Source organism: Lolium rigidum, chromosome 2 (assembly GCF_022539505.1).
Source record: "Lolium rigidum isolate FL_2022 chromosome 2, APGP_CSIRO_Lrig_0.1, whole genome shotgun sequence".
NCBI classification, from domain to species: Eukaryota; Viridiplantae; Streptophyta; class Magnoliopsida; order Poales; family Poaceae; genus Lolium; species Lolium rigidum.
This window is the reverse complement of record NC_061509.1, coordinates 5060668-5078371: the sequence shown is the minus strand read 5'-3', so window position 1 is coordinate 5078371 and position 17704 is coordinate 5060668. Positions and strand designations below refer to the sequence as shown.

General features: G+C 45.2%; 3 protein-coding genes across 3 annotated transcripts; 2 read left to right on the top strand and 1 right to left on the bottom strand.

Moving 5' to 3' along the window:
* Window positions 1-4390: 4390 nt before the first annotated feature.
* LOC124685873 lies at window positions 4391-6979 on the bottom strand. Its single transcript, XM_047219898.1, has 3 exons — window positions 6849-6979; window positions 6643-6764; window positions 4391-4690 (listed from the first exon to the last, which is right to left on the bottom strand). The coding sequence occupies exons 1-3, from the start codon at window positions 6933-6935 to the stop codon at window positions 4570-4572; spliced, it is 330 nt and encodes a 109-aa protein (XP_047075854.1). The 5' UTR covers window positions 6936-6979; the 3' UTR covers window positions 4391-4569.
* A 2359-nt stretch (window positions 6980-9338) lies between these two features.
* On the top strand, window positions 9339-13758 carry LOC124685872. The gene is made up of 3 exons (XM_047219897.1): window positions 9339-9586; window positions 13192-13271; window positions 13331-13758. Exons 1-3 carry the CDS (start codon window positions 9377-9379, stop codon window positions 13464-13466), a joined length of 426 nt encoding a protein of 141 aa, XP_047075853.1. The 5' UTR covers window positions 9339-9376; the 3' UTR covers window positions 13467-13758.
* LOC124689142 lies at window positions 13696-17223 on the top strand. The gene is made up of 3 exons (XM_047222724.1): window positions 13696-13926; window positions 16711-16826; window positions 16911-17223. The coding sequence occupies exons 1-3, from the start codon at window positions 13696-13698 to the stop codon at window positions 17029-17031; spliced, it is 468 nt and encodes a 155-aa protein (XP_047078680.1). The 3' UTR covers window positions 17032-17223.
* Window positions 17224-17704: the final 481 nt, after the last annotated feature.

Sequence of the window (17704 nt, the reverse complement as noted above, 5' to 3'; positions counted from 1 at the left end):
CGGAAATACTTCCGCAGACGCCGCCGCCGCCAATCCCATCTCGGGGGATTCGGAGATCGCCTCCGGCACCCGCCGGAGAGGGGAATCATCACCGGAGGGCTCTACATCACCATGCCCGCCTCCGGACCGATGCGTGAGTAGTTCATCCTTGGACTATGGGTCCATAGCGAGTAGCTAGATGGTTGTCTTCTCCTCATTGTGCTATCATGTTAGATCTTGTGAGCTGCCTATCATGATCAAGATCGTTTATTTGTAATGCTACATGTTGTGTTTGTTGGGATCCGATGAATATTGAATACTATGTCAAGTTGATTGTCAATCTATCATATATATGTTGTTTATGTTCTTGCATGCTCTCCGTTGCTAGTAGAGGCTCTGGCCAAGTTGATACTTGTGACTCCAAGAGGGAGTATTTATGCTCGATAGTGGGTTCATGCCTCCATTGAATCTGGGACAGATGATGGAAAGTTCTAAGGTTGTGGATGTGTCAGTTGCCACTAGGGATAAAACATCAATGTTTTGTCTAAGGATATTTATGTTGATTACATTACGCACCATACTTAATGCAATTGTCTGTTGTTTGCAACTTAATACTGGAAGGGGTGCGGATGCTAAACTGAAGGTGGACTTTTTAGGCATAGATGCATGCTGGATAGCGGTCTATGTACTTTGTCGTAATGCCATGATTAAATCTCATAGTAATTGTCATGACATGTATGCATCTCTATTTGTCAATTGCCCAACTGTAATTTGTTCACCCAACATGCTATTTATCTTATGGGAGAGACACCACTAGTGAACTGTGGACCCCGGTCCATTCTTTTACATCTGAAATACAATCTACTGCAGTATCCCGACCATTTGTGTAAGTGCCTTATGAGCCGTAATTAGGAAAAACTCCTTTATGTAATGTAGTATGGCCATGAATGGAAAATTTGCCTTGCCGAATGATTGATTTCGATAATTTTTTGCTTTCCAGTTGATTTTTGGCAATTATACCGGAGTCGGATAATCCGACACATCCCCTATCGCCTCGCACTCTACAAAAATACCTGAAAGTGCTTCCTTGGATATTTCATCGTAACCTGACTCGATCAAAAAGGAGGTAGCCGATTTGCGACAGCAGCTTGAGTCGATGAAGAAGCAAACCATGACGGCTTTGGAGCAATAGCGGAAATCCTCGGATCGGGAACAAATTGCTCTTCGTCGGGCGCAAGAATCTCTTGAACTGAAAGAAGTTGCGCCTTCCAACACCGCTCGATCTGCTCAAGGCGAAAATTATATGCTCGACCTCATGACTGATGCAAGCAAATATATGGCTGGTACGTTATTTCTATCTTATCTCTTTCGCATTGTTCTTCTGTGTTTATAAATGTGCTATATTGATTTTTTCTTTATCTCTCACAGGTGCATTTCTGGATACTGCTGCTGAGGAACATAGGGTAAATTTGCGGGTTGATAGCCTTCTTCGTCTTGCGAGAGCCAATGATATTGATTTTTGGGCGGACGAGACTCGTTGTCGCCGTATTGTCCAGTTTCAGGATCGTGCCACCCAGACTCAAGAATTTCTTGATTTCTGCAACAGTACCTTGGCCGTGGTATATAATACCATGTTTCCTCGCAAACCTCAAACCGAGAATCTTACTCAACTTTTGGACAAGTTTAAATATGTGCGCAATATCCACGACTTCATGAAGTCTCAGATGGTGGATGGTCCCAAGTTTGCTTTGATCTGGCTGAAGATTTGCCACTCGAAGTTGGATCTTGATAAGGTTGTCAATGGTTTTCTTCTCAAGATGTCGAAGATGAAGGTGAATATTGATCGGCACAATGCGGCCGTGTCACCTGTCGCCGAGAAGATGATTGATGAACTCCTCAAGGTGGACACCTCTTTCTTCAAAGAATACCGATACGATGATTCGACGCAACAGATGCGTGCTTCAAGAAAAAATATAGATAGGTTGATATAGGAATTATTTATATTGCTCAGCGCGTGAGGTTTGAGCCAAGACGCAATGTTGTGTATATGTACTTGTCATATATCTTGTTTTAAATGTCGGGTCCTTGTGAGGACAATTTTTTTGTGTGCTATATTATCATGTCTTGTTGTAAAATGTTGCGAGACATCTAAGGAGTCAAAGCAGATTCTTCTGGTTGTATTGTAATTTTCATCTTAGCCCCCGAGTGTCTGGGGTAACATAAGAATACTATTTTTTCGCGAGGTTTTTGTGAAACCAAAGCGGGTATATTGCCAAGTGTGTCCAAATCGACTATGTTGTAAATTTGCGGGTTCGAGCCCCCGAGCGTTGCTTGTAAATAAGAGAAGAACATTTGTCATCACTATTTTTTTATTTCAACCATGCTATATTGCAGCGTCACAAGCCCGCCTCATTAAAAACCTTTCAGCCCCACTCGGTGCCCTGAAAGGAAAAGAGTGCGTATGAAAACTTGCGAGTTGTTCAGGTACAATGTATGTTTACATAGTTGCTACTATATTGGCTTCCTTCCAGGCGCAAAAACGTCACAACTGTGCAACGTTCCACGGATTCCCTTCATCTTTGCATGTATTCTTGTCCTCCTGGAATAACTTCGGTAACGATGTATGACCCCAACCATGGTGATTCCAGCTTCTCATGCCCGTCTTGCTTGAGCCGAAGAACTAGATCGCCGACTTCAAAGGATCTGGGCCGCAAACATCGACTGTGATAGTTTTTAAGGTTCTGCTGATATGCACTTACTCTTGATAGCACCACATCTCTTGCTTCATCAATTGCGTCGACATCATCTTCAAGCGCCTTCTGCGAAGCCTCTTCGTCATATTCTACGACTCTGGGAGAGTTATGTTCTATTTCTATCGGAAGCACTGCTTCACCACCATGGACTAGGAAAAACGGAGTTTCTTAAGTCGCTGCATTTGGTGTTGTCCGTAAGCTCCATAACAGGAGGGTAACTCATCGACCCAAGCGTGTCTTGCTTTCTCGAGTGGTGCCAACAGGCGTTTCTTGATGCCGTTGCATATGGGGCCGTTTGCTTTTTCAACTTGGCCATTAGTTTTCGGATGTGCGACAGACGTAAACTGCAGCTTAATGCCTACACCTTCACAATACTCCTTAAATTCTCGGGAGGTGAAGTTGCTGCCGTTATCCGTGACTATGCTGTTAAGGATGCCGAACCGAAAAACTATCCCTTTGATGAAGTTTATTGCTGATGTTGCATCTGCCGAAGTTACTGGTATCGCTTCAATCCACTTGGTGAATCTGTCGACTGCTACAAGAAGATATACCCGGCCGGGCTTGGTGTGTCCACCGCGTTCGGCCGGCACTCGCCGACAGCGGTGGAGGACGTCCTCCAGGTGGTTGTGCTGCCACCGCCCTCTGGTTCCAACCTTTCTACCTCCTCCGACTCACATGTCACGCTATGGACCTCGCTACACGGGCGTGAGTTCGCGGATGGTAGGCGGCGTGGCGATGGTGCTGGTCGTCTCTTGGGGCCATGAGGGTGGAAAGGAGTGACCGCCTGGAGCTCCTGTTGTTTGGGGCGCTTCAATGTGGTTAGTGCCCAGATCACGTGGTAGTGTAGTCTAACGGCGATGCTTGTGAGTGTTGTATCCCTCTTGAGGACGTCGTTATGGCTACCCTCTCCATTTTAGGGCTCCATTGAAAACCTAAGACACACGTGGTCTTGGCAACGGCGGCACCCTTGCGTCGCTATCTCCTTGTGGATGTTGTCGTGAAGCTAGGGTCTCCTAAGTCTCATGGAGTCATGGTGTCTTCAATGGCAAGCTCGTTGCTTCTTAGTTTTTCTTGTTTATCTTGGATTTGCTTGTAAGAGGAATTCATCGTCACCTTTTTGTATCGATTCAACCTAATTCCTACGTCCTAAAATAAAATGTCTCAATTTTTTCTAGACGCAGATATATCTAGAACTAAAAAATCACTTTGCATTGATTCAATTATTTATGAAGTGGTGTGATGAAGATATACATTGCTGTGTGGACAAAGCTAATCTCTCCGTCCTAAAATAAAGTGTCCCAATTTTTTCTAGACGTAAATATATCTATGACAAAAAATCACTTAGCATTGATTCAACCATTTGGCTTTATTTATGAAGTGGTATGAATCTACATTGCTCTGTCCTCAAGTAAGTGTCCCAATTTTTTCTAAACACAAATGTATCTATAACAAAAAGTTCGTTTATATACATCCGTAGACAAAAGTGGAAGACTTATTTTATGTTGGGAGGTAATATTCCTCTTTGTGCAATACATGTTCCTCTTTGTGCGCATGTCTACCGGAGATAGACAAAGTGGTAAATTGTCATTTGATAATGGGTCAACTAATCACCTACCACAATGGCAATTTACCTGCGCAGCATTAGTGTAAGAGAAATATAATCATACCACCGCTTTAATTTATTCATTCTTCCAGGCCACTCCACATTTTTTTTCCTATAGGATCAAGCATAGCATGGCAACAGACTAAATCATTCCTTGGGGTAAATAAAAGGACAGTGAAACAGTTATTTTATGGAAGTCCAACCACTCATGACCCAGATAATGGATTTAGACATTTAGGTGATTGCTTTTGCAACTTTTGGCGCCGCAAACATTGCAGCACCAAAGAAACACATAGCTAGGTGGTAACTGCGCCGCCGGCTCGGTTTATCTCGCTCCAACCCTCGCACTATTTCCCTGCATAGCAACATATTTTTTCATCTTACAGAAAATGAAAACCACAAGCAAAAACAACAGCAAAGGAAAACTTAGCACATACTGCGGACAGGTACTATGATGCAAATGATTCCGATGACATTAGACAATGAACATAAACTGCTTAAAGGGGGGTGGGTGAGGGGGGTGGATTCCTGGCCCTTGGTTACCAAGAGTTTCAAGTGAGATATGATTTTGAAGCAGTAGATGATGATATTTGATGAATTAAATATGGTAGTTCATATATCAAATCAGAAATAGGCACATTCAATGGCTGGTCCATATCAGCAAAATAGTGAGTTGAACAGATCAGGTGATAAAATCAGCTACTACCAGTCTGCAAATATAGAACTACGCCTACATAAGAAATATTAAAGTATACATAGCAAAATACATGTTCTTTTTAGATGATTCCAACAAGGTGTTCAACAGTTAGAAACATGTCTATACAAACAAATCCACTTAGTCATAAGCGAGAACAGATAAACACATTCAAGATCCACAAATGCTACAATATTCTTTGACTCATTTTGCTTATATACATGTATAAATTAAACAAGATCAAAATTTTCCATGCATCAATATATCAAATCTGAAAATCAAAACATCATTTTTTTAAAAGATCAACTGGTTAATATTATCATGGTTCACAAACTCTTACTAGCTATTCTCTCTGTGACGTGTAACCGTATGTGTACCCCTAAGGACAGCTTTCTAAGGGCCAATTCTTTTGGGCTTGTGCTTATGGAGAAGCCAGCTTATGCACTTCGGTGGGGAGAAACTCCAGTGAGGAGAAGCTCCTAGAAATTCTTCTTCCCCTTCTTTTGAGCTTCTGAAACTTGGGCCTCTTTGTCATGTTGAGGTATGCAATGTCTGTAGTACCCCTAGGTCATGCCGAGATAACAATGCATCCATATTGACAACTGAGAACGGAGCCACCGGCATGTGACCGGTCGCTGAGGACAAGATCAGGGTGAAGTTCCGCGGTGGAGCGGAGATCTTGGTCGACATCAAAGGTCCATGCTACGAGGTGGAGAGGCAGAGCCGCAGTGGTTGCTGCGGAGCGAAAGGGGAGCGGCGCCTGCGGGGCATTGGCAGAGGAGCAGCGCTGGAATTCCGGAGGACCGGCGGCGGGGGCAGGGGCGTGGGGGAGGAGCGGAGGTTCGGCAGTGGCAGCGAGGAACCCTAGCTCACCATGGACGCGGGAGTCGAGCGAGGGGATGCATGTTTTTGGTCGAATCGTTATTTTTTTTTAACTTGGAACCAAAAACACATCTAGCGGTGGCAATCTGCTGTAAATAGAGATGAAAACCAGGGGCAGATCAGTCTAACGTTTTGGTTTCTAAACCAGAAGCTCGGGAAACTGGTGCGAGGCAGTTTCTCCAATTGCACTAGCGAGCGGCTTAGCGGTGAAATTAAGCGAGCCGACAGCCGGAGACTTCTTTTGGGCTTCAGCTTCCTGGGACCTAGAAGGTGGACTAGAAGCCCAAAAGAAGTGGCCCTAAGTATTCTACATTTCTACTCCCTCGGTCCTAAAACCATCCGATCTGAGACATCCTTTTCAGGACGGAGGGAGTAGTAAGGACTATTTTATGCTGCTAAAACAGAAGGATGGAAGCAGAGTAAACACTTTAAATAACCCTTTTCAAGAATATTTAGAAAAGTAACTTGAGCTTTGTTGTGCTCCTCAGGTAGGTGTCATACTGTCATGACATATATATTGTAATTCCTCCTGACATATACACGTCCTAATGTGGCGCTTGATAGCAGGAATGTTGTTATGACTCCCAGTAATCTAGAGGTACTATTTTGTAGTTCCCATTGGTCAGTATTATCAGCTTCAATTAAAGCCAGGAGTTGAAGATCACAACCAGATCTAGGCAGTTGCAGGTATTAGGGATCCTTAATTTTTGTCGAGTAGAAGCAATTAGTACCTCTCATTGAACTTCAAGGTCTGCAGACGCCTCCTGGTGTTGGTCTCCATCTGTTCAATAGTCTTGGAGATATCCTCTGCCGGGGCAGGGGCCGCCTTCATCACCTCGATCTTCTTCAGCATCTGAAGTAATAATATCACAAACCGTAGATCGGATCATCAGTCCAGAAAGAGGGGCTGCGGGAGGACAGGATAGAGAAGCCATACCTGCTGATAGATGGGCACGGGGTTGGCGGCGGAGGAGGGCGGGGGCATCCGTCTTGCCGCAGCAGCCACACGTCGCAGCGCCGTCATCGTCTAGCTTGATCGCTGGCTCGCTCGCTCGCTTTGCTAGGTAGGGTTTCTACCGGATGGAGTATTCTAGTTTCGTCGCGGTCTCCGACTGGGATTAATGCCGGATTGGCAGTGCGCAGCTAAAGGGACTTAGGGCATCTCCAACCGCGCGCGACCCAAACGGACGCGCTGGGCCGTCCGTTTTGCGCCGTTTGGGTCGCCGCGCGGACACGCAGACAGCGGCCCGCGTCCGCGTGTCCGTTTGGGTCGCACGCGACGCCCAACGCGCCGACCCAAAGAGACGCCACGTGGTTCGTCTTCCTTGCGCGGCGCTGCGCCATGGCAGGCCTCGATGGGACAGCCATGGTGGGCGGTGGAACGCGCGGGAAAGTTCCCGCGCGCACCAAGGTTCCCGCGCGCACCAAAACGCCGTTGGCGCGCGCGAGCGCCCAAGTTTCCCGCCAGGCCGCCGGCTATAAAAGACTGCGGCGGTCTCACACAGACCACAACACCATCCTCTCCCCTCCACCTTTCTCCGCCGCCATGCGCGCGCACCGCCGCAGCCACATGGGCCAAGCTCTCCTCGCCGCCCGGGCCAGGTTCCCGCGGACGGAGGAGGAGGAGCGCGCGGACTCGCGGTGGGTCGCCGACGACGAGGCGCTCCGCGTCGCTGCCGAGGCGGCGGCAAAGAAGGCCGGTGACGCGGAGATGGTGGAGGCGACCGCGGAGGGCTGGCACGAGACCGCGGACGGCTGGTACGCGTCCGCGGAGGAGGGGGCGGCCGCCGCGGAGGAGCCCGTCAACGAGGAGGACCTCGCGTTGGCGAACATCAACGCCGCCATCGAGGAGCGACTCGCCGACCTCACGCGCGTGACGAAGGAGCACGAGGGCATCTGGCGGGCCGGCCGCCGCCGCTAGGCGACCTCCTCGGCCGGAAGAACGAGCCGCTCGCTATGCGAGCAGCCCGTCACCTCATCCGGAGTGCCGTCCCCGAGCGGCGCGCCCGGGAGGATGCGTCGAGTCGGCGGAGCGCGGCCGGCAAGAGCGCATGCGCCGGCGGCGAGGAGAACCACGAGGCCCGGGCCGCCGGCCGCGTCCGCCCGGAGGCGCGCACCGCCGTGGAATGCGCCGGCTCGCGGAGAGGTGGAGCTATGCGGGAAGCGGATGATTCCGCCGCAGGAGGCGGAGCGCGAGCGCGCCCGAGGTGCGCGGACGGAAAGGAGGAGGATGGTGGCCTCCGCCCAAGCCGCCGTTGCCGCCGCCCGCGCCGCCGCCGCCGCGCCACCCAGCCCGTAAGCTGGAGTGGAATCCTCACGCGTACATGCCGCCCGCGTCGAGTGAAATCCACGGCCCCAACGGCGAGCCGGCGAGGAGTCGCCGGCGAGCCCGCCAGCCCCGTACGTATTTAGGATAGAAGTAGTAGCTACAAAAAAAATGTAATGAGTTCTTTTTAATGAAAAATATTGTTCATGTCTATGACACGCGGGCCAGGGGCGGACAAGGGGCGGACGCGAGCGACCAACCTTTCGCGTCCGCGGCCACGCAAACCCGGCCAAGATTTGTGCCGGGTTTGCGTCAATCCTAACGCCGCGGGCATCCGTTTTAGGGATGGGTCTGCGCGCTGGGCCGGGTTTTTGTCCGGCTGGACCCATCCGGACGCGCGGGCGCGGGATGGGTCGCCCGGTTGGAGATTCATACCAAAACAGACCCTTATTTATCGAAAAGTACAGTTTCACAGTTGTTCCAACCAAACAACTTTCAGCTTCCACACAGTTTTCTGCTCACAGCAGCTTTTTCACAGCTCACAGCTCACAGCAGATTTTTCAGAATCTACAGCTAAACCAAACAGACCCTTATTTATCGAAAAGTCATTTTGGATCTTGGGCACCAGTGCTCTCGCCGTATTAAAAAATTCGAAAAATAGATTTATGTGTTTAAAAAAATTATGTAGCAAAATTCTAAAAGGAGCTGATGATGTATCCTACTAACGTACAAAATCTCAAATACAAATATTTTGTTTTCCAACCTACACAAAAATGACAAAGTCTGATTTTTTTTGAAGACCTGAATCACTATACTCAGATCTACAAATTTGTTATTTTTGTGTAGCCTAAAATACAAATTATTTCCAGCTGAAAATTTACACGTTTGTGGAATACAATACTGGCTACATCATAATTTATTTTCAGATTTTTCTAAAACTTAGAAATATGATTTTTAATTACTTTTTTAAATAGGGATCACTGGTGCCCATGTGCACCAAATCTCTGTCCCTTGTTTATTTATTTATTTATTATTTATTAGGGACTCGGTCGGCCCACCTGCGCGGTGCGCATCTATGAACGGCCCGCAGTCATTTGGGCAGCCCACGATAGGCGTTACATAGGCCCTTCCCGCAAGCCCAGGTTTCTCAACCTTGTCGAAATTCCCAGGGGAGCGCCGTCGCCAACCCTAGCCCTACCATGGCGTCTCTGCTGCGCTCGCCGGCTACCCGCCGTGCTCTCTCGGCCACCTCATCGGGAGCTTCCTTCCACCGTGCTCCCTCAGCGTCACCTCCCGTGTTTGGAGGAGCCACTGTCCCCCGCGACCTGGCGATCTCCACCGTGCTGCGCCGCCACCTCTCCGGATCTCCTCCTGCCGGCGGCAAGCCCCCTAACTCTAGTTTCAATCAGGTAAAGCAACACGTCGCCTCGCATAACTTGATCGATTTTACGTAATTAACAATATTAGAGAATCTCCTTCCCAATTACCGGTATACACATACTGTCACGGTTAGTGCGCCACATTCCAGTTTATCGGATATCACCACATTACAGCAAAGGCTGATGTTACGTTGGACTCCCATTTTCCCATTACAGCCTATCTATTCTCTTCTGTAAAGTACTCCCTTATCTGCAGTATCAAGTTTTTTTTTTCTTTTCTTTTCTGAAAAGCTGACTGTAGCTTAAACCTTCTCATGATTCATGAAACATATAGTGGATGGGGAATGCACTGCCTAGATCATCAATCGTCATTTATGTACCGGTTGCCACTGAGACTTGTTGCTTAGGAGAGTAACGGCATTCTTGATTTGGCTTCAAAGTTGGTTTATACTTTCTTAAGCACAAGAGAAAGCCGATTATCACGTTTTATCACTCTTCATGAGATTTTTTTGGGGTTTAATCAGACAACAGCAAAATGAATTGTAAGCAAACTCTTGTGATATAATTCTACTCTAGATGCAGTAATGTGTCACCAATGTTTTCCAAGCCATTCTTGCTCAGCGGGCGGTGGAAATCTAACTATGATTGCTTTTTTTTTTAAGCCAGCTATAAGAGTAGAGAAAAGCGTGATTGAGCACCTGCTCTTCACGCACGTGTATCCCGGACGTTCAGAGTTTCTAGGGATACGATTTCTTACCAGACACGCCCAGACAGTTCACAGGCTCACATCTAGCTGTAGATGCCTGTTGCATAGGGGTTGCCCTTACCTTTTGCTTGTCTTGTACTAACGGGCACGTCTGCCACCGCTCAGACATCACATCTATCAGAGCTGCTCACGACACTCGAGAAAAGCACATAGTACCCCAGCCATGCCATTTACAAAGCTCTGGCGCAACTATCAAGCCATGATCAGCACCATACTGGAGTACTCATTACTCCCTCCGTTTCTTAATATAGACCGTATAGTTTTTCTACACGAGAATTAATTACATTGGAGATTGCTATTTTCGTTTGTTTTGGACCTGATTGGTAGTAGAGGAAGTTTAGGAAAGTCCGGATCCTCTCCATCCCAATCTGATATTCCCCTGATCGTATCCCAACAAATCCCACGGATCAGGCTACGTGAGAGACAAACAAAAATGACTAATAAGGTAAACTAACTAGCCAGCCAAAACAATTTATCACACCTACTCCTAAACTAGAGGGATTTGCATGCGGGCAATTTTTAAAAAAATGCATGCGAAAGCTAACTGTGCCTCAATTTTAGGAATCCCATGCGGCCTGCTAGGGGAAAATTTGACTTAATTCTAATACGGCGTATATTTAGGATTTTTTGTCAAAAAACTATACAACTTATATCAAGGAACTGAGGGAGTATTTCATAAAGAACAAAAATGCATCTCATTAGTATTACCTTCAGGGTGTAAGGGGAACATCACGACGCTATCTCAAGTGTTGTGTTCCACGTACAGTCTTGTGACATGTTCCAAGCACATGAACTAGCACTCCACGTATTATGTATGCCCTCTGTCCAAATGTACTTCTAGGGTTTGCTTTATGTTAAATTTCATAAGTTTTGATCACTATATAGGAAAACTTAGCGATATTTATGACACTAAATTAGTATCCCTACATCTGCTTTGAAATTTTATGTTGATTAATAATATTTTTGTTGGAAATCATATATGTTGCTACATTTGTCTGTAAAGTTGTTCAAACTTTTGGCTACAAAAAACAATTGTTGTTTTTTATCTACTCCCTTCGCTCCATAAAAGATGTCTTAGTTTTATCTGAATTTAGATATATCTAGATGCAATTTAGCATGTAGCTACATCCAAATTTAGACAAAGTTGAGACCTCCTTTATGAAATGGAGGAAGTACATTGATCATGTGACAAAAGTAGACCTTATACTTACATCCCAGAGTTGGTGCATTCACTGCCGATAATTTTTCTTTCTGTGTAAAAAAGAAACGACTCAAGAATTGTGGTATGCCTTCATGGGCTATCTTACCGCATTAATATAGCGACACTAGCGTCAGGCCAAAGGTGTGGTCAATTACAGGTCGGGTGTACTGTGCAGTATTACAGAGGAGCAGGGAATCAAAATCTCTTCTCTTCTGAACGGCGTAGGCAGGAATCCTCACGAGCGTGATTAGCCAGCTTGCTTTAGCTGTCAGCCTGCTCACGAACGTAATGGATAACCCACATCACCAGGAACCATTTCGACGTTGTACGGTCCAGGTGCACCTGCTCCGAAAGATCGCACTTCTGAAGAGTAGGATGTAAGCTAACCTGAGACAGTGTTTATTCCCTAGTGGTGTCATTTCCACCCATGAATAGCAAATGCAACTGCCAGGGCTGGAGAGCACACATGTTACAAGCAAGTTTTGAGCCTCGACCCATGAATAGGCCGGCTTGAGCCTCGCGGTGCCGCTTCAGCGAGGTCTTCTTTGGTGGTTGCTTCTTCGGGGAAGTCGGAGTCGCTGCAGAGTGATGCCGGTGAGCAACCTCGACGACGATCTTTGCTTCGGTGGTGTTGTGCATCCTCGGTGGGTTGCCATGGTGGCTGTGTGTGCCCTCGCGACGGTAGTGTTCCATGACGGTCGGCGAGGGTGTTTGTACCGGTGTTTGGCCGGTTTCCTGGTTTAACCGGCCACCTATTCTTCTCTATTAATGAAAATGGCAAGTATTGCTCGTTTAAAAAAATCATTTTGGATAATGCACTCAGTCAAACCCATAAATCAGTGACAGAAAATTTTGTTTTAACTATTTATATTGGAGTTGAAAAATCATATTTATAGACATGCCTCTTATTATATTTTCGAAATATTATGATTTTCATGGTTTTCATACATATATTGTAGTACAAATTAGTGGTCAAAATTGAACTTGAAGATAGTGTCAGTGTCCAGACATGTCATTTATTTGTGAACTGGAGGGAGTAGAATCTTGGTGATGGCTTACAACCGCGGTGGTTCCATTGCAGTATATCATGATCACTTAGGGTACGTTTGATTTGCAGCCGGAGCTAGCCTGACCAAGTAGTTGGCACGCCCGTGACCCTGGGCTGGTGCTTGGTTTGGCTCCAAAAAATTGGCTAGCCTGCTCCGCTCTGTGGGTGCCAGTGCACTTTTCCGCCAAATCGTGGGCGAAATGATGGCGGTCAAATCCAGCGCCAAAAAATTGGCAAGGCCAAAATTGGTAAGGTGAACTGGGCCTAGAACCAAACGCACCCTTAACATTCATAGGACCATTTTGTTCTCTTGCACAAAATACCTTTAAGATAAAGGGAGATGTTGATTCCAGTGATAGAGAACTCAAATAATTTCTGGTACCATATACTGGCATAACGATCTTATTATTTGGGTGTTGCACTATCATCTGCACAACTTTTAAGTTTCTTGATTTAATGTTCTGCACAACTTATAAGTTTCTTGATTTAATGTTCTGCATATTCTTAGGTATCTATAAATAATGTGCTTCAAATGATACATAAATCATAAATGCTTGGTTACTCCATATCTTTAGTACATTTGCACTATTAATCAAACTTTTACATCTTTCTTTGTATAGTTGGATGCACTTTGTGGGGTGGTTCGAGCAACAGAGGTTTCCTCACTGAGTAATGATATCCTTGCACGCATCGTTGAAAGGTAGACACAACTAATTATCATTTTTATTGCGGTGAAACACTAATATGGTATCTTTGTAGCTCCACAAATGCTCGTTATGAGTTTGCCCAGAAGGAACTGCAGAGGAAATGGATGATATGTGCTGCTGCAGCAGGTGGTTTCTCTGTTGGATGCTTGATGAGTACAAGGAAGAAAAAAGCTCTGGAACGGAACTGATGAGAACCTCCCAGTATAAATATGATGTGATAAGGTTCAGGCCCTGGGATATGTAGCTTATTTAGTTAAGAAACTTGTCTTTATGTACTCGGTTTTCCAAAGGACGAATCTGTTTGGTCTGAGACCAAAATCTACCAGTCCATGTGATTAACAAAAACCTGTCGTCTCTACCAGTCCAGAGGAAAGAAAAACAAAAAAAACTAGAGCCGCCCCGAACCCTAGGCCTACCATGTCGTCTCTGCTGCGCTCGCCGGCCACCTGCCGCGCTCTCTCGGCGGTCTCAACGAGAGGACCACAGGGGGCTTCCTTCCGCCATGCCCCTTCGGTGGCAGCCCCCGCCTTCGGAGGAGAGTGGGGAGCCACCGTTCGCCGAGGTCTCGCGTTCCCGACCTTGCCGCGCCGCCACCTCGGCGGACCTCCTCTGCCCGGCGTCGAAGCCACTACTCCTTCCCCCGCCCAGGTGAGGCTCCACTCTTGGTTGTAAATGTGGTCTTCTTGGTATTGCTGTCGCTTAGCATCCCCAAATTTCGATTTATTTTCTATTGGAAAACTCAAAAAACGATAGTAGGGCATGAAATTCATATTCCAGTTCAGTATCTGTTGTTCGATAAAGTATTGAGGATTATTCTCTTGAAATACCCTTTTCCAACTGCTGATATCCATGACGGTGCAAAGAGTTATATGCATACTGTCACGGGTTAGTGCACCCACATCACAGTTTGTATATAGCTTACCTATCACTATTCTTCACAATGCCAGGGGTCCGGTCCCGATCGGCCCTGGTGTTGCACCTGGGAACCTGTACGGAATTTTGAGGTTACAGGTTTGGGCCGCACCTCCCTGATAGCTTAATGGGTAATCCTTTAGGTTCCAAGGTTCGGTCCTCTCTTAGTACATAGGCATTACCTAGTATGATTCATCAGCTTCACACTACTCTGAGTATCAGTGTTGCATTGCAAAAGGGATACTAACTAAGCGCAGTTAAATCATTTAGCATTAGCATCCGATGACAAAAAATGACATTATGTTGGAAGCTTTGGTACTAAATTCACCTGGATCAAAGGAAATTTGGGCATAACAAAAATTAGTACTCCCTTTTGAAATTGCAAATTACATTGCATGACCCTCGTGGATCGCAACCGTGCCTCCCTCACCGACTGCTACTGCACCCTCCTCGCAATTAACTGCACCTCCCTCGCCAGTGGCCAGCCCCAGCAGCAGCAGCAGCAGCAGCGCACCTCGCCGGCGCCCGGCCTCCGCAGCAGCAACGCCGTCCCCAGCAGCAGCAGCTCACCAAATAGTGGCGGATCTGGTTTCATGATATTGGTTGACACAGTTTAAATGAAAAACATAACTTCAATACACTGGTTTAAATTTGTGAATATTACACTACAAATAGTACATTTTTTCTAAGTATCATCACCAGGTTATTTGGTGATGGTAACCAGATTATCAGATGATAGTTGCCCTTGTGAATAATCAGCATGCTATTTAGTGATGGTCACCAGGTTATCTAGTGATAGTTGTCAAGTTGACTGATGATAATCACCAGGTTATTTGGTGATGGTCACCAGATTGTCATGTGATAGTTTGCCCTTATGAATAATCAGTATGTTATCCAGTCATGGTCACCAGGTTATTCGGTGAAAGTCACTGGTTTATCTGACATAGTAACCTAGTTGTTTGAGTAAAAACTAACAGATTATCCGGTGTCAGTTACCAGGTTATTATAAATCGAACAAATAGTCCTAAAGTACGCTTTAAATCATTAGATATTGTAATCTATATGGTATAAAATAGTTTGCATTTCTGGAGGGGGTGCCATGGCACTCATGGACCCCCCTAGGTCCGCCCCTGGGTCCAAATACTTACAATCCTTTGCGCATGTATTCTCTTCTATAAAGTACTCCTTTGTCTGCAGTTTTGAGTTAAGTTTTGCTGAAAAGCTGACGGTAGATTAATCCTGGCCATGAAACATGTATTTGATCTGTTGATGTGAGATGCCTCACCTACATCATTTCTGCCCAGGTTGCCACATAGGCTTATTGCTTAGGAGTTAGGAGAGTAACAACACTATTGGTTTTGCTACAAAGTTGGTTTACCTATATATCTGTGCATGGTGGTCCCATTCTTCTCCTGTGAATGCGTTACTACAAACTTAAGCAGAATAGACATACCGATTGTCACATCTTACCACTAAGTTCCGCCTGGTTCCTTCTCTTATTATTTAGCTAGCAGCACTCGTTCGTGAAGTTTCTATAGATTTGTTCTCGGATGCCTTTTCACCTTGATAAAAAGGTTTTGCTGCTTTCATTATGTCCACCGAATAAATTCCTTGTATATGTCTAAGAAGCCTTTGTTTTTACAATCAGGTGTAGTTACACCCCCATAGTGTTTCATACAAGTCATGTTTTCTAGATGGCATGGTAGTATAGAAGACCACTTAGGTAGTATGTTCAGTCGAGCATGTATTTTTCCAACTACACCTGGTTATCAGATGTATTTCCCCCTATATTTAATATGTATGCCTACAGTGATAATTTTAATGATTCAATTATGTAAAAGTTCAGAAAATCACGAAAAACAATCTGGAACATTATGTTGATATTCTAAGATGATCTGTTCGAGCAACGAAGAAAATATGACTTCACTTCAATTTTTGTGTGCCAGATAATTTTATTTTAGTTCGATCACCCTACTTTGTCACTTATGGTACTCCAGTAATTTTTTTCAAGACATCTGAAAACTTTTTGAACTGTTGCAAAATAAGTGGTTTAGTTCTCATTTTCGCATGAGTAGATCTTTTCATTTTGAGTATTTCAGCAACATGGGCGTGTAGAAGTAAAAAATGCTTCATAGCCTCTCAGATTTAATTTCCTTTTTCTGTAGCAAAGGAAATTAGATAGTCAATAGTCTCAGCAGACTTCAGGTTTGGGCTCTGGCGCTCTGCTTAACTCTAGCCAAAGAGTACCAGTTCAGTGCTTTGCGAGAGAGTGTAAAAGGGCTAGGAGAGAGTCTGCAGACAAATTAAAAAGAGTTGTTATATTGTATTCCCTCCATTCTAAAATAAGTGTCGCAGATTCTTCTATATACGGATGTATCTACACATTGAAATGCGTCTAGATAATTTCGTATCTAGACAAATCTGTGACATTTATTTTGGAACGGAGGTAGTACTAAAAGTCAGTGATCTGTTATAGTGCTGCATTATCTTGCTGACATGATCACTGTAATTCTTGACCAGATTGATCTGAAGCTACAGCAAGCTAAAGAAGTTGAGCAGCTAGTTCAGAAGAGTGTTGATGAACTTATTGAATTGTACACAGAAATGCGGACTAGAGACCATGGTTATTTTGAGAGGTACTTTAGTCACTCTTCTGGAGTTACATGTCAGGCTTGTTTCCATTCAAAATGTAGCTTCATACCATATGTGTGCGTGTGCAGGTTTTTGAGTAAGTGCGGGATTCCAAGAAGCAAATTTCGTGATGATTTCGTTTTCGGGTGTAAACTTGCAGCTATATTTGCTGCGTCTGGAGTGATCCCTTATCTGTTACCCGTGATATGAATTGGTTATGTCGTCAATGGGCTGTCAGAAAAACATAAAACTGTGTAACGAACTTGGAACTGTCTGTACTTTAGGATTGGGTTAAATTAAATATGTCCGGCTGTTTGTCTTTGTATTCGCTGGCACTGTTATTTAACCGACTTAAGTTGTTTGTACCCCTGGGCATGCTGAATGGAAAATGGTTGTGTTAAATATGTGCACTAAATATGTGCACTTTTCTGGGAGTGGTGATTTGGCTCAATATGCCCCCATTTTGGAAATGCATCTTAGATACATTTCGAAATTCGCATGTCCATCTTCACACGTGCGTGCCCATGAAAAATCGACTTGTGACTTTTCACAAGATAATTTTTTTTTCACATGGAGCATAAAGAATATCAGTTTTTCACAGAACTTGCAGAACTTTTTTTTTGGGTAGAGGTTGGATATTCTCGTTGATTTTTTTGACACTTTAAAACATGTTTTTTTTTGTAGAAGGGAGCATATCCACCTAGGAACGAAATTGAATTTTTGCACTTTTTTTGACTTATATATTATTAGGTCGGTACCCTTGCATATTTGTGACTCCGTGGGGCGGCTTTCGTACGGCTTCCTGAGCGTGCGCAAAAGCAAATATGAAGCTGTTTCCCAAGAGTGAGTAAATTATGTAGGTCAGTAGTATGTTTGGTAACGT

What these genes read in the sequence shown, in the direction of transcription:
- LOC124685873 (XM_047219898.1), bottom strand. Translation starts at nt 6,935, where the DNA reads ATGACGGCGCTGCGACGTGTGGCTGCTGCGGCAAGACGGATGCCCCCG. An exon ending in CCGTGCCCATCTATCAGCAG is followed by an intron (nt 6,765 to 6,848) that starts GTATGGCTTCTC and finishes TTATTACTTCAG; the next exon opens with ATGCTGAAGAAGATCGAGGT. An exon ending in ACCTTGAAGTTCAATGAGAG is followed by an intron (nt 4,691 to 6,642) that starts GTACTAATTGCT and finishes GTTGCTATGCAG; the next exon opens with GGAAATAGTGCGAGGGTTGG.
- LOC124689142 (XM_047222724.1), top strand. Translation starts at nt 13,696, where the DNA reads ATGTCGTCTCTGCTGCGCTCGCCGGCCACCTGCCGCGCTCTCTCGGCG. An exon ending in CTACTCCTTCCCCCGCCCAG is followed by an intron (nt 13,927 to 16,710) that starts GTGAGGCTCCAC and finishes ATTCTTGACCAG; the next exon opens with ATTGATCTGAAGCTACAGCA. An exon ending in GACCATGGTTATTTTGAGAG is followed by an intron (nt 16,827 to 16,910) that starts GTACTTTAGTCA and finishes GTGCGTGTGCAG; the next exon opens with GTTTTTGAGTAAGTGCGGGA.
- LOC124685872 (XM_047219897.1), top strand. Translation starts at nt 9,377, where the DNA reads ATGGCGTCTCTGCTGCGCTCGCCGGCTACCCGCCGTGCTCTCTCGGCC. An exon ending in CTAACTCTAGTTTCAATCAG is followed by an intron (nt 9,587 to 13,191) that starts GTAAAGCAACAC and finishes TTCTTTGTATAG; the next exon opens with TTGGATGCACTTTGTGGGGT. An exon ending in CTTGCACGCATCGTTGAAAG is followed by an intron (nt 13,272 to 13,330) that starts GTAGACACAACT and finishes GTATCTTTGTAG; the next exon opens with CTCCACAAATGCTCGTTATG.